Source organism: Mandrillus leucophaeus, unplaced genomic scaffold (genome assembly GCF_000951045.1).
Source record: "Mandrillus leucophaeus isolate KB7577 unplaced genomic scaffold, Mleu.le_1.0 Scaffold42, whole genome shotgun sequence".
NCBI classification, from domain to species: Eukaryota; Metazoa; Chordata; class Mammalia; order Primates; family Cercopithecidae; genus Mandrillus; species Mandrillus leucophaeus.
This window is the reverse complement of record NW_012104476.1, coordinates 4,518,760-4,536,837: the sequence shown is the minus strand read 5'-3', so window position 1 is coordinate 4,536,837 and position 18,078 is coordinate 4,518,760. Positions and strand designations below refer to the sequence as shown.

Here is an 18,078-nt window from a genome sequence, read left to right as displayed (position 1 = left end):
GCCTTCCAAAGTGCTGGGATTACAGGCTTGAGCCACCGCGCCCAGCCTGGTTTTACTTTCTTTAACCAAAATGTTATTGTATAATAGGATGACTCTTCTCTGTTTTCTACATTATTCTCTTTTGCTGTTGTTTCCTTTTCTTTCTACCTGGCTCCTTTTAAATTGAATATTAGGATAACATCTTAAGTGTGTCTTCTATTATAATGGATACAATGTTGTGCATAGACATTTTAATGCTATATTGCCACCAATTGTCTTAATACTTTTTTCTTTGCAGTTTTTTAAGCTGATATTTTAATCTCAACCCAGTCTTTGTGATTCTTTGTTGAAGCTTTATATAGTGCCTGGCGCAAAACTATGTGCTCAAACATATATTGAATGAATGATTAAATCATACACATGAATAAACAAGAACCAGTTCTTAGTTGTTGTATTCTACTGAGACTGTGGAAGTGTTTCTCTAGTAATGAATTCCTTTTTTAAAAAAAAGCTGTATTGAAGTGTAATTTATATATATAGTATGTGAACCTCCAAAATCTGAGACAGGTATCAGTTAATTTAGAAAGTTTATTTTGCCAAGGTTGGGGAACACGCCTGTGACACAGCCTCAGGAAGTCCTGACGACATGTGCCCAAGGTGGTTGAGGTGCAGCTTGGTTTTATACATTTTAGGGAGACATGAGACATCAATCAGTATATGTAAGAAGTACGTTGGTTCCGTTTGGAAAGGTGGGACAGCTGGAAGCAAAGGCAGGAAGACTTGAAGTGGGGAAGGGGCTTCCAGGTCACTGATAGGTGAGAGACGCACAGTTGCATGTTTTTAAGTTTCTGATTAGCCTTTCCAAAGGAGGCAATCAGATATGCATCTATCTCAGTGAGCAGAGGGATGACTTTGAATAGAATGGGAGGCAGGTTTGCCATAAGCAGTCCCCAGCTTGACTTTTCCCTTTAGCTTAGTGATTTGGGGGCCCCAATATTTATTTTCCTTTCACAAGTATGAGGGTGTAATTCAATAATTTTTTAGTAGATTTTATAGGGTTGTACAACTATGACAGCAGTTCAGTTTTAGAACAGTTCAGTCACTGCAAAAAGTTCCTTCATGTAAGCTTGCACTTAAATCCCTGCTTTTTCACTCTGCTGTCTCTATAAATTTGCCTCGTCATTTAAATGTATGCTGATGTTGCTCTCATATATATGTGTATATGTATATACACACACACTTTTAGGATTGTTTATGTCTATATAAAGTATATATAGTATAAAGTATATGTACTTTATTTAAGTATATATACTTAAAGTGTGCACACACTTTATAATTGTTTTCATTTTTAAGCATAGCTTTCTAGGAGTTGCCTTCCTGTCTGCATAGCTTAGTGATCAGTGGTCACCCAGTGCTTGGATAGTGGTTGCCTCAGACATTTTGAGCCAGTAAGGTGTTCGTCCTCTGCCAGTAGACCTCTGTGGGTAGGGAGCACATACAAAGTTTATGCTGTTTTCAGATCTGCCCTGTCTTTTACTTTCCACCCAGTCCTTTCATGTCTCCTCTGTGCCTGCATGCCACTTCAGGGTTGGCCAACAAATGTGCCCCACCTGGACTGCAACCTTCGCCTTCTAGAGCTATTCACCCTCTCACTCACCTCCCACCTGCTCCATCTCTTACTCACAATGCAGGTGGGCATGTGTATTCTTACCCACTCCAAACCAAGCAAACTCCCTTCCACCCCAGCAGCAAAACTGTCAGTCCTAATGTTTTGCCTTGCCGTGCTCTGCCTTGCAGAACCTCTGTACCTACTGAATGGGTAGATGAGGTGGGAGTAACCTTACACAGACTCTCATTGTTCTACCTACCTTTTAGCAGGTTTTCAAGCATAAATGCTTCTCAGGTTGTTGTATTCTTCTGGTGGATTTCCAGAGCACTGAAAGGGTTGTTTTGCCCATTTCACCCAGCTTTATCATTGGTTTTTGGGGAGAGGAATTAACTACCTTCTCACTAGGCTGTACCTGGAAGTCTTCCCTCTCAGAATGTATTTTTTAGTGTAGTTAGTCATTTCCCCAGGTATATTTAGGGTTCTCCAGAAAAACAAACCGAACCCCTGTGTTAGGGTTTTATAGAAAAACAACCAGTAGTCAGGGCAAGGCAAACCATTAGCACTGGCTGCTTTGCTAGTGGGCTGGAAGGGATCTCACTGAATTTAGAGTGGTAGATAACACGCATGCCTACTGTGTATATGGGGAGGGGTCGGGGGTAGAGAGAGAAAGAGACTGATTTTTAAGGGATTCATTTATGTGATTGTGGGGCTTTGAAGTCTGAAATTCATAGGGCAGTTGGGCAGAGATGAGTTGATGTTGCAGTCTTGTTCCCAGAGCAAATTGAGGGTCAGGCTGCTATTTCTTGTGGCCCGATAACGAGATGCAGATGAACTGGGGAGAAAGAGAGTTTTTATTTCTGTAACCGATTACAGGGAGGCCTGGAAATTATCACCAGACCAACTTAAAATTACAAAGTTTTTCTGAGCTTATGTACCTTCTAACCTATATGTCTGCATGTAAGTGTGCATTCATCTAAAGATGTAAGTGATTAACTTATTTTAATCTGTAACTAAAGTCTGAGTCCTGAAGCGCATTTTCTGGAGCCTCAGTAAGTTTACTTAATCTAAATGGGTCTAGGTGCTGGGGTGATTACCCTTATCTTGTCTCCTGCTAAATCACGGAGATTTGGGGTGTTCCTTCAGACCTCCAATAAACTTGTTTGTGGAGGCCTGGGGAATTTCTTCAGACCCCCAATAAAACTTGTTTAATCCTAAATGGGTCCTGTTAAGAATTCCTTCGTTATTTTGTCATGCTTTAAGGCCCAGGAAAGGCCTAGGCAAAACTCTTGGTGGGCTTTTGTTACGTTCCAGCCGTTGTATAACAGCACTGGCTTTTTTTTTTTTTTAGCTTTTAATATTGAACTGAACCACTCAGTCAGTACTGAAACAGTTGTTATGGAGGCCTGCGTTAGTGACCTGGCCTGCCACAGGCTTGACTCCAGATTCTGCTGGGTAGCAGGCTGGACACACAGGCAGGGTTTCCATGATGTAGTTCTTTTCCAGGAAACCTCAGTCTTTGCTCTTAAAACCTTTACCTGTTAGACGAGGCCTTCCTGTGTTACGGAGGGTAATCCACTTTACTAGATATCTGTTGATTTAAGTGTTAATCACATCTAAAATATACCTTCACAGCCATATCTAGACTGGTGTTTGACCAAACAACTGGGCACCAAAGCCTAGCCAAGTTGACACATAAAATTAACTGCCACACTTGCCTTCTGAGGATTCAGGGTAAATTATTTTGGTATAGATGTAGTCTGGTTGCTGTCTGTTTCCCACGGTGTACCCTTGTTCTAGCTAAACTAGCAGCTCCAGCTGTTTCACATACATGCTTCTGCTTTTGCACATCCATGCCTTTGGTGGTAGTGTACCTGCAGCTTAGAGCGCTTCCTGTGTCCAGATCTTACCTGTCCTTCTGAGGATTAGATCACAGATATTTATACATACAATTTTCTTTGCAGCCTATACAACAGCTCTCCTAAACTTCTTCCTGTCACCTAATTATGCTATGTTCTGTCTTGCCATTGTGCTTTTGCACACAAGTTCCTTTGGTTTAGAATATCCCTCCCTTCTCTTTTCTTTTCTTTTTTAAAGAGGCGGGGTCTCAGTATGTTGCCTGGGCTGGTCTCGAACTCTTGAGCTCAGACGATCCTCCCATCTCGGTCTCCCAAAGAGCTGTGATTACAGGTGTAAGCTGCTGCACCTGGTCCTTTACCTGCACCTGGTCCTTTACCTGCACCTGGTCCTTTACCTGATCCTACTTTCTGTAAAACTTTTACAGCTTCCTCAGGTCAATTACATGCTCCTTTTCATTATGCTCCCATTGTCCCTTTGCATAGTTCCACTGAGGCACTCATCACATTTTATTGTTATTGTTTACATATCTGTCAAAAGACTTTGTTTTCCAAGAGCAGAGGTTACTCTACTGTTTTCCTTTTCAAAGTTGGTCCTCAGTCGAGCCTGAGTATCTGGTCTGTAGTACCTAAATAAATTGTGGGATAATAAACTGAATCTCTGTTGAAGATTTGGAAGTTGTTTCATGTTTCTTCTATAATTTCTCATTGTTAGAATGTGGAGCTAATAACTGCTTGGAGATGAGGCAAGTCTGAATAGCAGAGATCAGCCTTGAGTTGGACTCCAGGCATTCTTGGGCTTATTAAATATTTGGTTGACTCACTGATAGAAATAGTTTTATTTATTTTCCATTCTTTACCAGGTACATAGCTTCAGAATTACTGCATTAACAAAAGCTGTTTCCGGTTATAGACATTGATTTATTTTTACTCAAATTTGTCTATACTGTATATACTGAGTAAAACAAATTTTGCTCAAATTTGTTTTAAGAATATCAGAGGATCCTTTGGGAGGCCAAGGTGGGTGGATCATGAGATCAGGAGATCAAGACCATCCTGGCTAACACAGTGAAACCCCGTCTCTACTAAAAATACAAAAAATTAGCCGGGCATGGTAGCGGGTGCCTGTAGTCCCAGCTACTCGGGAGGCTGAGGCAGGAGAATGGCGTGAACCCGGGAGGTGGAGCTTGCAGTGAGCCAAGACTGCGCCACTGCACTCCAGCCTGGGCGACTGAGCGAGACTCCGTCTCAAAAAAAAAAAAAAGAATATCAGAGAATCCAAGACTGTTTCAGCTTTTTTCTACCTAAAATGCAGTGGTGATAACTGGTGACTGATTTGTAAGCAATCTCAATGTAATGATAAAATAACGTTTTCCTTTCTCTACTAGACGTTGGTTATCTTTCTGAAGTAGACTCTCCATGGCCTGAACATTTTCCGAAAATCATTTTGAGCAAAATATCTGTTTAATAACAAGATAACCACATCAAGATGGTTGGAAAGCTGAAGCAGAACTTACTATTGGCATGTCTGGTGATTAGTTCTGTGACTGTGTTTTACTTGGGCCAACATGCCATGGAATGCCATCACCGGATAGAGGAACGTAGCCAGCCAGTCAAATTGGAGAGCACAAGGACCACTGTGAGAACTGGCCTGGACCTCAAAGCCAACAAAACCTTTGCCTATCACAAAGATATGCCTTTAATATTTATTGGAGGTGTGCCTCGGAGTGGAACCACACTCATGAGGGCCATGCTGGATGCACATCCTGACATTCGCTGTGGAGAGGAAACCAGGGTCATTCCCCGAATCCTGGCCCTGAAGCAGATGTGGTCACGGTCAAGTAAAGAGAAGATCCGCCTGGATGAGGCTGGTGTTACTGATGAAGTGCTGGATTCTGCCATGCAAGCCTTCTTACTAGAAATCATTGTTAAGCATGGGGAGCCAGCCCCTTATTTATGTAATAAAGATCCTTTTGCCCTGAAATCTTTAACTTACCTTGCTAGGTTATTCCCCAATGCCAAATTTCTCCTGATGGTCCGAGACGGCCGGGCATCAGTACATTCGATGATTTCTCGAAAAGTTACTATAGCTGGATTTGACCTGAACAGCTATAGGGACTGTTTGACCAAGTGGAATCGTGCTATAGAGACCATGTATAACCAGTGTATGGAGGTTGGTTATAAAAAGTGCATGTTGGTTCACTATGAACAACTTGTCTTACATCCTGAACGATGGATGAGAACACTCTTAAAGTTCCTTCAGATTCCATGGAACCATTCGGTGTTGCACCATGAAGAGATGATTGGGAAAGCTGGGGGAGTGTCTCTGTCAAAGTGAGTAGAAGACACGTTTTTTATTTTGACTCTATATTTAGCTAATAATATGTATGTATGTGTTTTATGTATATATGTGTGTATGTACCTGTGTGTGTATATATAGAAACTGAAGACCTTTTCTGGAACAGATACAGATTCACTGATGAGGTTTCTTTTTTTATTAATTCTCTACTAGTTTATTATGGATTTTCACTTATTTATACTTTATTTTTTCATTTATATATTGTGGCCCTCTTATTTGTTTGATAGATACAAACCCAACTTACAGGTGGTGAAAAGCCTTCTTCAAGGCCTCAGACCTTAATGTTCATCATTCAGTTTTAGTGGCTTCTGATTTCTAATTTCTAGATATTGTTGTTAATGAGGATAGTCGGCTTTTTTGTGGATAAAGGTTAAAATCAGGAAGTGCGTATATCATGTTAATGAGCACATAGTGAATTATAAGCATTTTGAAATTTTTAGTGGTAGAGAAAAATAAAAGCATCATCTAATCTAATCTCTTCATTTTATGGACAAGTAGACTGAGTCACAGTAAGATTAAAACAATTTGTTCAGATTTAGATGACAAGACCAGAATTCGAATATGTGTGCCCTGGTCTCCATGAGGTCGTGCTTTTCTCCATGGCATTTTACTACGTGTCATGCTTCCTTTGTCATCTGAAGGATATAACCTGTCTTATTTTTTACAAAAGGCTAGAGGATCTCCAAAATTTGGAAGCCTAATCCATACAAGAAGTTCCTTGGATTCAAAACTTCTCAAATGATGATTTTTAGCATTTTGCTGCTTTTCTTATGAAGTGACAACTGGTATACCCTCCCACCTGTCTTGATGACTTATATACCTGGAATGAGGATATAAAAATGGAAACTACTATTAAATTCAGGTGGCATCTCTTCATGAAGAAAAGTTGGCTATTAACTATATTTTTGTTTTTTTTCATTTATCAAAGTAATATATAACCCCTGTAAAAAAGAAAAAACAGTATACTTTCCTTGTGTGCCCTTTTTTTTTTTGCTGTATAGAACTTGTATAGTAAATAGATTTCTTATGTAGATAATCTCAAAGGAACAGCTGCCTGCCTATACCGAGCTTTCAATTATTGAGTATAAGTTATGACATACCATCACTGTAGTGGCTCTAGGTTGTTTTTATTGATTCAAAGAAAATTTCAGCTCTGGCTACTCTGATTGCAGTTTATTATTATTTCCAGATAATAGACTATAATTGATTTTTAATCACCTGCATTAGGTATTTCAGTCTTTGTGCTTGTATGTTGGCCCGGCACGGATGCCACCTACATTTACTAATATAAAAGGAGCTGTTAGACCACCAGCCTCTTTAGTAGGGATTAAAGAGATATGCTTAGGTTAAATTTTGGTGCCAATCAGGTAGAGAACATCTTGTGTATATACTTGCTATATTTAAGGTAAGCATAAAGGCCAAGAAAATTCATAGAAATTATATTAGGAATTAATGAATTTTAGAAAGCAAAGAGACCTTACTTAGCATTTCAGTATGTGGAGTGGAGGCCCTCAAAGGCTCTATGTTTTGTCAAAAATTAACGTGTCACAATCATGAGTAGAAGCTACTAATGCTTATTCCAAGATTTTTGCATTTGGGGTCTTTCTAGTTTGGGGCTATTACAGATAAAAGTTGCTGAGAACATTCTTGTACATTACTTTTGGTGGATATAGCATTCATTTCTTTTAGGTATATACCAGTGAATAGAATTGCTGGATGACAAGGGGTATGTGTGTGTGTGTGTGTGTATGTGTGTGTGTGTTTGTGTGTGTGTGTGTGTTTGATACTAAGAGTTTTCCAAAGTGTCTCTATCATTCATGTATGGCTGTACTGTAGATGAACATGTTCTAGTTGCCTCACATCTTTACCAACACTTGGTATTTTAGTATTTTCTGGTAGGCTACAATTGCTTTTTAAAACTTAAACCAAAATAATATTTGAACCCGTTTTTGAAAGAAAATCTTACCCAGAATTCCAATATAAAACAAGAACTGCTTTGGTTGAGGTGAGTCTAAACTAGACCATATTTCCTTTTTTTTTTTTTCTGAGACGGAGTTTCACTGTGTCATCCAGGCTGGAGTGCAGTGGCACGATCTCTGCTCACTGCAACCTCCATCTCCCAGGTTCAAGTGATCCTTCCATCTCAGCCTCCCGAGTAACTGGGATTACAGGTGCGCACCACCGTGCTCAGCTATTTTTTTTTTTTTTTTTTGTAGTTTTGGTAGAGCCCACACTGGTCTCAAACCCCTGAGTTCAGGCAATCCATGTACCTCAGCCTCCCAGAGTACTGGGGTTACAGGCGTGAGCCACTATACCTAACCAGCCATACTTCTTTTTTTAAGATTGAATCCCTACTTTCAAAAACTGCTTATTGGGGAATAAGGCAGAAACATACAAAATTATTACATAGTACCAAGTTGTAAATATCCCATGTTCAATATAATGAAGAATTTATCACCCAGAGTCAGTCATCCTGTGTGCTTTTCTTTTTATTTAAACATTTTTATTCTGGGAAAATTGTTTAAAATAAATATTTTAATACTTAGTATTACGTAGTATTACAATACTTAAATATTTAGGTAGCCTTCAAGGTTTGAAGATGTCACCAGATGGCCTAGGGACACTTATAGAAGTTGTCGAAAATAGAGATATCAGCAGGCTTTCACAGTTCTATCTCTTGTGTTGTTAACTATGAAAGTTAACCTTTACTTTGCTCAGAAATTTCCAATTATTTACTGTTGGGGTGGCATCTCTTGCTTCTCTGGGCAGTTCCAGTTACAGAAAAGTCAGAGGCTCCTGCTCAAATATCTTGAAAAGAAAGTAGAAGTAAAGTTTGAGGCTATTTACGTTGCCCTTTTCTCATGGTTTGTGGATTTTTTTGTGGAATTTTAGTTGTCTCCATCAGGGAACTTTTGGGAAATTATAAGAGTGTACAGTTACTTCTGTTATTAAACTCATTATGATACCATGAAATTACCTGGAACAAATAAAAATCAAGTTTGCTAGGTCAAAAGAGCAAAACCAGGAAAGCAGATTAATGTAACAGTGATGCTTAGACAACAAGTACAGGAATCACAACTACAATTCAGAGAGGAGTTCTTATCTACACTTAGAACAGAAAGAGAATATAGTAACTATTAAACACAAATAAATTGGAATGAAAAAGATAATAGTAGTGATAAGTACAAGAGAACAATAAGAACATTAAAACTGGCACCCTACAGCTTCTAATAAGTAAAGCAGACAAAAAAAACCTCTAAATTAGATCAAAAGCAAAGAAAGACTAAATAAATGAGTGAAAATAATGCAAAAAGGTTTTTGGAAATGGAGATATTTTGAGGAAGTAGGAAGAATAATTAGTAATTTATTAAATTTATAACAGTTTCTTTTTACTATCCAAAGTGAAATTTAGTTTTGTTAAAGAAAAAATTATTCAGTGATACTTGCTAAGGCATGAGGCGGTGTTTATTTAGCACCATTGCAGGAGATACAGGGACCACTGCAATCGGGTCTTGCAATGGGGGATAGAGATTGGACTTAACTCTGAATACAGCATGGGCAAGTGGGAATTTATAGCCAGGGAGCAAGGTGAGGGCCAGTGGATGGAAAATTACTGTGAGGAAGCATCAGGGGTCAGGGGCATTCTGGCTAAATTTACCTGATAGGATTCTCATTGAAGACAGGTCAGGGTGATCAGACATCACCTGGGGAATGGTGGAGGATGAGAAACCTGAGAGTGATTAGTTATCAAGGGTAGGAGGTTCTTGCTAAACTGCCTTAGCAGGGTTCTTTGCTAAAACTGGAATTTTTTTTTTTTTTCTTTTTTTGAGACGGAGTCTTTCTCTGTCTCCCAGGCTGGAGTGCAGTGGCGCGATTTCGGCTCACTGCAAGTTCCACCCTCCGGGTTCACACCATTCTCCTGCCTCAGCCTCCTGAGTAGCTGGGACTATAGGCTGTCTCTTATACACATCTAGATGTGTATAAGAGATAGGGTCTCACTATGTTACCCAGGCTGGACTCGATCTCCTGGCCTCAAGCAGTCTTCCTGCCTTGGCCTCCCAAAGTGCTGGGATTACCGCCGTGCCCAGCCTCCTTTTACAAGTTATATTGAAGACAGAAGTGACTGAGACATCTTAGCTGGAGAGGAGGAATTGAATAAACAAGGGATACAAGCGACAGTAAAGTGGGCTGTGAAAGGAAATCAGAGAGCTGATGAAACACTGCATTTCAAAGTGTGTCAGTGAGAGATTGAGAAGAAGCAGAACCAGAACATGAATTAATAAGGCAACATTTGTACTTTTCTTGGAGAATATAGCAATTGGTAGCAAAAATTAGAAGTTGGATATCAGATCATTTATTAGTTTGATTAGATTTCTCTACAAATAATGGAGATCCAAAATAACAAAGATTTCCAAATAATGGCTGTTATGTAGAAGAAGGCAGACCTGGGCTGCTTGGTCAGCTCTGCAGTCATCTGGCATCTAGGCTGCTTCCAGCTTTTGTCTCCATCATTCCCAGGATCCAAGTTGGAGCGCCAGTCATTTCATCTACATTCTAAGCAGCACAGCGGGGGTGGATGTGTGTGAAACAAATGGCGGTTAGTATTTTTTGAGGATATTTCTTAGAAGCTTCCAGCTACTACTTCTTGCTTTTCGCTGGCCACCACACCCAGCTAATTTTGTGTGTGTGTGTGTGTTTTTAGTAGAGACGGGGTTTCACCATGTTAGGCAGGATGGCCTTGATCTCCTGACCTCATGATCCACCCACCTGGGCCTCCCAAAGTGCTGGGATTACAGGCGTGAGCCACTGTGCCTGGCCAATATGTGTATTGTTTTTAAATGTTCTGTTAGTTGCTGGTGTATACAATTGTAAATGACTTGTATATCTATATCCTGCAGCTTTCCTAATGGTTTGTGGTTTTGCCTAAGCTAGGACTTCTAATAGTAATAAGCAACCTTGGTTTAAAACAGTTGTTGTTGCTGGGTGCTCACGCCTGTAATCCCAGCACTTTTTGAGGCCGAGTTGGGCGGATCACGAAGTCAGGAGATCGAGACCATCCTGGCTAACACGGTGAAACTCCGTCTCTACTAAAAATACAAAAAATTATCCAGGCGTGGTGGTGGGCACCTGTAGTCCCAGCTACTTGGGAGGCTGAGGCAGGAGAATTGCTTGAATCTGGGAGGTGGAGGTTGCAGTGAGTGGAGATCACACCACTACACTCCAGCCTGGGTGACAGAGCGAGACAACGTCTCAAAAAAAAAAAAAAAAAAAAGTTCTTCTTAAGTGGGGGCAGTTTGTTCCCCAGGGGACATTTGGCAATGTCTGGAGACTTTTTGGTTTTCACATTTGGGGAAGTGGAGGTGATACTGCTGGCCTTAAATAGAAAGAGGCCAGGGTGTTGCTAAACATCCTGCAATTATAGGACAGCTGCTACAACAAAGTATTTATCCGGCCCCAAATGTCAGTTGTGCCAAGGTTGAGAAATCATGTTTTAAAGGGAATGCCTTAAACAATATTTTATTATTGTGCAGAATTCCAAACACAAAAATAAATTGATAAGCAGAATTCCCAATACCAACAGTTAACCATTGTAGGCCACTATTGTTAACTCCTTTCCTTCCCCCAACTTCTGCTGAATTATTCTTTTAAAACAAATACAAGATAACACATCATTCCATCTATAAATACTTCTCTGTGTGTCACTAGAGGTTCCCAAATTATGGTTTCAGAATACCAAAAAAATCCTTCAGACCTTCCCAGGAGATCTGCAAGATTAAAACTATTTTCACAATAATACTAAGATGTTATTTGAATTTTCATTCTGTTGACATTTGTGCTGATAGTGCAAAAGAGCTGAAAACTCTGGATGCCTTAGCACAGATCAAGGCTGTGGCACCAAACTGTACTTAGTGGTCATTGTACTTGTAGTACTGTCAAATTCTCTTCCGCTTAAAAAAACAACCAACTGGATTTAAGTAAGAATGTGATTCATGAAGCAGTACAATTTTTTTTAGTCTTCTGCCTAATGGTTTTAGTGATTATTGATGAATCATTGCCCAGGCCTACTATTTTATTTAGTCTGGCCAAATGGTAGTCTAATTTAAAATTTCCTTCTGTATTCATTAATGATATTTTTCTATAAAGAAGACTGTGCTTATACCAACTGTTTAGTTACTCCTAAATATCCTGTGTATAGGAAATGAAGGAAAATGATTTATTTTTTTCCCAGAACAGAGTTCACTCTAAAGGGAATATGTTTAATGAATTTTGCTGTGTTTATTTTAATGTACATTATTGGTATATGCTGTTAGTTTTCTTTCTCTTTGTTGATACCTTTTATCAAGTTGAAGAATTTCTCTTCTGTTTCTAGTTCACTAAGAGTTTTCAAAGTTAATGGATATTGTATTCGTTTTTTCTTGCTGTGTAGTAAGTTACCCCAGAATTTAGTGGCTGAAAACAACAAACATTATATAAAAGTTTCTGTGTGTCAGGAATATGGACACAGTACAGCTGGATCTTCTGCCTCAGAGTCCCTCACAAGACTGCATCAGGGCTGGACTGGGGAAGGAATGATTTCCTAGTTCATGTGGTATTTGGCACGATTCAGTTCCTTATCTGTCATAGGTGGAGGGCTTTAGTTCCTTGCCATGTATGTTTCTGTATAGGGCTATTTAACATGGCAGCTGGCAAGCAAGAAGAGCCAGAGAAGGTAAAGAAGATGGAAGTTACATCTTTTGCAACCTTATCTCAGAAGTGACATCCTATCACTTTTGCCATATTAATTAGAATCAAATTCCTAGGCCCAGCTAAAATCAAGTAGACGGGATTACACAAAGGTAGGAGTATCAGGAGTTGGGAACCATCAGGTGCTATTTTAGAAGCAGCATTCCAGCCTGCCCTCTGGCCCCCAATGACTCATGTCTCTTGCATGTGCCCCTCTTAATTTGCCCCTTTCTCTAGGTCTCCAAAAGTCTCATTCCATTACAGCATCAGCTCACAGTCCAGAATCTTACCATCTAAATCAGGTCCAGTTGTGAATGAGGCTTATGGGTGAAGTTTCTTTCTTTTTTTTTTTCTTGAGACAGCATCTCACTCTGTTGCCTAGGCTGGAGTGCAGTGGCGCAATCATGGCTCACTGCAGCCTCAACCTCCTGGGTTCAAGTGATCCTCCTGCCTCAGCCTCCTGAGTAGCTAGGATTACAGTTGTGTGCCACCACACCTGGCTAATTTTTTGATTTTTAGTGGAGATAAGGTTTCGCTCTGTTGCCCAGGCTGGTTTCAAACTCCTGGGCTCCGCCTCCCAAAGTGCTAGGATTACAAGTGTGAGCCACTGCACCTGGCCAAAGTTTTTAAAATATAGTTCCTTGTGTACAGTTCCACTCAATCTGTAGAAATGTAACATTAAAGATACAAGTTATCCTCCTTTCCCTATATCCAGTATACAAGGGTGGAACAGGCATGGGATAATAGATATTCCTGTTTAAAGGAGGGAAAATAGGAGGCACAGAAGTGTCACTGGTCCGTATCAATTCTGAAATCCAGCCAGGAAGTTAGAAGTTCCTTGATTGGTCTCACAGCCTAGGAATAATTCCTGCCCTCCTGACGCTTGATTCCACCTCTGAGTTATTCTTCCTTTTTCCTGAAAGGTAGCAGTTAGCAGCTGTGTAGTTTTTTATCAGTTTGCTTCCTGCCAGTAGAATTTTGGGAGTCTAGTGGCCTCTTTTCATGTTGTACTATTTCTGGGTTTTTTTGGTCCAACCTGGCAGTGTTGCTGCTGATATAATTTTCTCAAAAACTTTGTAAGTCTTTTGTGAAACTCATTGGTGTTGATTCCATTGGGTAATAGTCACACCTACAAATCTAAGGTACACCCTTCTTTACTTTGTGATCTTTCTCAGATGGCTGAGGGACAATGTTCTTAAGCTTCCTAGAGCCCCTGTTGTTCAGTCGCAAGGACCTATTAGGCACACCCTTAATTTCTTTAAAGAGTCCTCTTTATATGACAGAATTACTGGGAACCATTTTCCAGGTAGCCCACCACAAAGGTTGTATTTTGTCAAATTGAAGGAGTCATCTGACTTTCTTTAATCATAAGCTGCAAATATAGTAAGCTGCATTAATAGATTTTCTAATATTTATTTAACTTTGAATTTCTGGAGAAAACCCAACTTGGTCATGATTTATCATCTGAGCTTTGTTTTTGGCTTTGGTATGCACATTTTTTTTTTTTTTTTTTTTTTTTGAGACGGAGTCTCGCTCTGTCGCCCAGGCTGGAGTGCAGTGGCGCGATCTCGGCTCACTGCAAGCTCCGCCTCCCGGCTTCACGCCATTCTTCTGCCTCAGCCTCCCAAGTAGCTGGGACTATAGGCGCCCACCACCATGCCCAGCTAATTTTTTGTATTTTTAGTAGAGATGCGGTTTCACCGTGTTAGCCAGGATGATCTCGATCTCCTGACCTCATGATCCACGTGCCTTGGCCTCCCCAAGTGCTGGGATTACAGATGTGAGCCACTGCGCCCAGCTGGTATGCTAATTGTTGGCTTAGGATTTTTATATCTATTTCATGAGTGACACTGACCTGTAATTTTCTCTTTTCTTACACTCTAAGTCTCGTTTTGGTATATAGTTATGCTTCCCTTACAAATTACTTTTGATTGTCTTTTCCCTCAATTTTGGATCACATTTTCCTGATGCTGTGGATTTGAGTAACTTTGGAGTTATATTTTGTGTCTCTAAGCCCTGTTAAAATCCTTGGGAGAATGCTGATTTTATTTTTGTTTTGGTAGGCAGTCAGGCTGGTTAGGTTCTAAACCACAAGTTTTCTCACCTTCTGTGAACAGTATTTCCAGTATCAATTCAAAGACTGCGCCGTGCTACTTTGGGTCTTTCCTATCCACAGACCATTTATGAGTTAGTTTGGAGCTTTGACAACAGTTTATATTTTAATTTATTCTCAGAGCCTTTGCTTTGCTTCCCTGAATCTGTCTCATGTGTGAGCTAGAAGTTGTGCTGGTTCATGTGCAAAATTATGGGAAACCCTTTCTCTGGCTCGTCTTTTTCCTAGATTCCCCACATACTCTATGGCTCCCAGAGGCTCCTTTCATTGTTATTGTAGTCTGACGTTTGGATTTCTTTCAGAGCTTTAGCTGCCTGTGATGTGTTTCTGTATGGCTGGTGCCACCCTTAGGGTGAAGAGCTCAGAGAAAGTGTTCAAAATAATGAGAATGATTCTTACACTCCTTAGACCACTGTGGTCTTTCCCAATTATTTTTGCCTGAAATGAGGGGTTTTGCCCAGAGTTTTTGCTGCTCATGTTTGTGCATAGTATGGACTTAATGATTCTAATTTTATTCTAAGGATCTTTATATTTCTCAGGGTTTTTTGTTTTGTTTTTTGAAAAAGTCTTAGTTTCTTAGGTTATTTTTGGTTTATTTAATTCTGGGTTGGCAATAATTTTCTTAGTGTTTTGAAGATATTCCACCATCCACTAGTTGCAGTGGTTGCTGTTGAAAAATCTGCTGTTAGTAATTGTCAGGCCTTTGTTATATGTCATTTATCTGACCACTTTAAGCTCTTTATCTTTTGTGTATTTTGTTTTTATTACTGTATTTTGTGAGTAGGTGTGGATTCCTTTTTTTTGTTTAGCTTGGTAAATGCTCTTCTTGTAAATAATTATAATTTTGTTTCTTTAGACAATATAGGGCTATTTAAATTATTTCTTCTTACGTGAGCTTTGGTAGTTTGTGTCTTTCAAGGAGTTTGTTCATTTCCTTTAAGTTGTAGAATTTATAGGCATCAAGTTGTTCATAATCATTATTATTTACAATCTGTAGAATCTGTAGTAATCTGTAGAACCTTGCATTCCGGAAATCAGTAATTTTTACTTGGAATGTGTTGAGCTCTTTGGGTCAGTGAGTTTTATAGTTTATATAAAATTTGGAAAATTGTGTACTTTTTTTTTTCAAAAATTTTTTTCTTCTTTCTTCTTTTTCTTTTCCTTCAGGACTCCAGTTACACATATATGAGACTGTTTAAAATGTTTCCACAGTTCACTGATTTTTTTCAATTTTATTTTCAAAAATAGGCTGTTTTTTATAGCAGTTCTGGATTCATGGCAAAATTGAACAGAAAGTGTAGAGAATTCCCATATATTACTTATCCACACACATGCACAGCCTACCCCAATATCAGTATCCTACTGCTTTATTTATTACAATCGATGAATTTATGTTGACACATTATTATAACCCAAAGTTCATAGTTTACATTAGCGTTCACTCTTGGCATTGTACATTCTATGGGTTTTGACAAATGTACACTACCATATATCTACCATTTTAGTATCATACAGAATATTTTCACTGTCCTAAAAATCCTCCGTGTTCTACCTATTTATCCTTTTCTTTTCCAGCCCATTGGCAACCACTGATCTTTTACTCTAGCCATAGTTTTCCCTTTTCCAGAATGTCATAGAGTTGCAATCATATAGTATGTAGCCTTTTCAGATTGGGCTCTTTCACTTAGTAATATGCACTTTACTCCATGTCTTCTCATGTCTCCATAGTTTATTTCTTTTTAGCACTGCCGTCAATACAGCTTAAGTATCTCTTATCCAAAATGCTTGGACTAGAAGTGTTTCAAATTTTGTTTTCTTTTTTGGATTTTGAAATATTTACATATACATGATTAGATATCTTGGGAATGGGACTCAAGTCTAAATATGAAATTCATTTATGTTTCATATTACACCTTATGCAGATAGCCTCAAGGTGATTTTATACAATATTTTGAATAATTTTGTTAATGAAACAAAGTCTGTGTTAAGTATGTGTGGAATTTTCCACTTGTGGAGTCAACGTGAATGTCACAAAATTTCATGTTTTGGAGCATTTCAGATTTTTGGATTAAGGATGCTCAACATGTACTTGAATGACTGTACTCCATAATAACTGTGGAATAATCTGTGGAATAACTGTTTTAATGCATTTGGCAATTCTAACATCTGTGTTATTTGAAATTGATTATTTTTCTCATTATGAGTCGTGTTTCCCTGTTTATTTTCATGCCTGATAATATTTGATTGGATGCCAGATGTTGTAAATTTTACTTTTTTGGTTGCTGGATATTTTTTGTTTTGTTTTTGTTTGCTGGATATTTTTGTAGTTCTACAAATATTCTTGAGCTTTGTTCTGGGACGCAGTTAACTTACTTGACCAGTTTGATCTTTGGGGATTTTGCTTTTATGATTTGTTAGGTGAGTCTGAAGAAATACTTAGTCTGTGCCTGATTATTCCCTATTACTGAGTCAAGGCCTGGCTGAATACTCTACCAGTACCCAATAAATTATGAGTTTATCCACTCTGGGTGGTAAGAGCAAGCACTATTCCTTGTTCTTTGTGAGTTCTGGGCACAGTTCCCTGTAAATTCGTTCTTTCCACTTAGCACATCTCCAGAATTCTCTCTATATACAGCTCTCTCCTCATTGATTCTCTGGCCTGAAAGCTCCAAACAGGACTTTCAGCTCCATTTCTCAATTTAGAATCTGCTGGGCTCTGCCTGGGACCCCCTTCTTGTACCACAGCCTGGATATTTTCTCAAGGCAGTAAGCTGGGGCAATTATGGGGATCACTTTTTTCCCATTTTTTGGGAAACACTGTTCTTCATTGCCCTAATATCCAGTGTTTTGAAAATTGTTGTGCAACGTATATTGTCTGTTTTTTTTTTTTGGTTCTTTCAGGTTGTAGTACCCCACTGGATTACTTTGAAGCCTTTCGTTTATAGATATTTCAGTATGGTCCTTTGAAAGATAAGCACTCTTTACTTTTTTCTGAAACCTTTTATATTGTCTGAACTCATCACGTGTAGACAGCACTGTGTTGCTGTGTTCATGAAACATATATAAGTCTATGTACTAGTTTGCTTTATTTCCCAGTATATCAGCTTTGTTCAGTAACAATCATTTGATAGATTAGTGCTCACCTTAAAATTTTTTAAAATTGTGAGCAGCTGTTGGCTGTGTGTGTTATCTCCTATATCTTTATGTTATCCCGGATTCAGAGCAGTAGAATACTACCTAGATTCTTTAGAAAAGTCTTTGTATGTCTGACATTCTGTTTATCATTTTCATAGAAAATATATTTAATACATGTATTTTTCCATAAAATATATGTTGTCATATTGGGTTCAGATCTTGGCTTTACCACTTACTGACTGTGGGGCCTTGAATCAGATACTTAACCTTTGTATGCCTCATTTTCTTCATGTGTAAAATGGTGATA

At 38.9% G+C, this 18,078-nt stretch overlaps 1 protein-coding gene across 1 annotated transcript in view; it reads left to right on the top strand.

Annotated features, from left to right (window-relative positions):
• TPST1 (tyrosylprotein sulfotransferase 1) overlaps positions 1-18,078 on the top strand; it is a 166,231-nt gene that overhangs the window by 37,454 nt on the left and 110,699 nt on the right. Inside the window, exon 2 of the mRNA XM_011992879.1 lies at positions 4,830-5,775. Coding sequence (XP_011848269.1) covers positions 4,931-5,775 — 845 coding nt within the window. The 5' untranslated portion in view covers positions 4,830-4,930. The remainder of the gene's footprint in view (positions 1-4,829; positions 5,776-18,078) is intronic.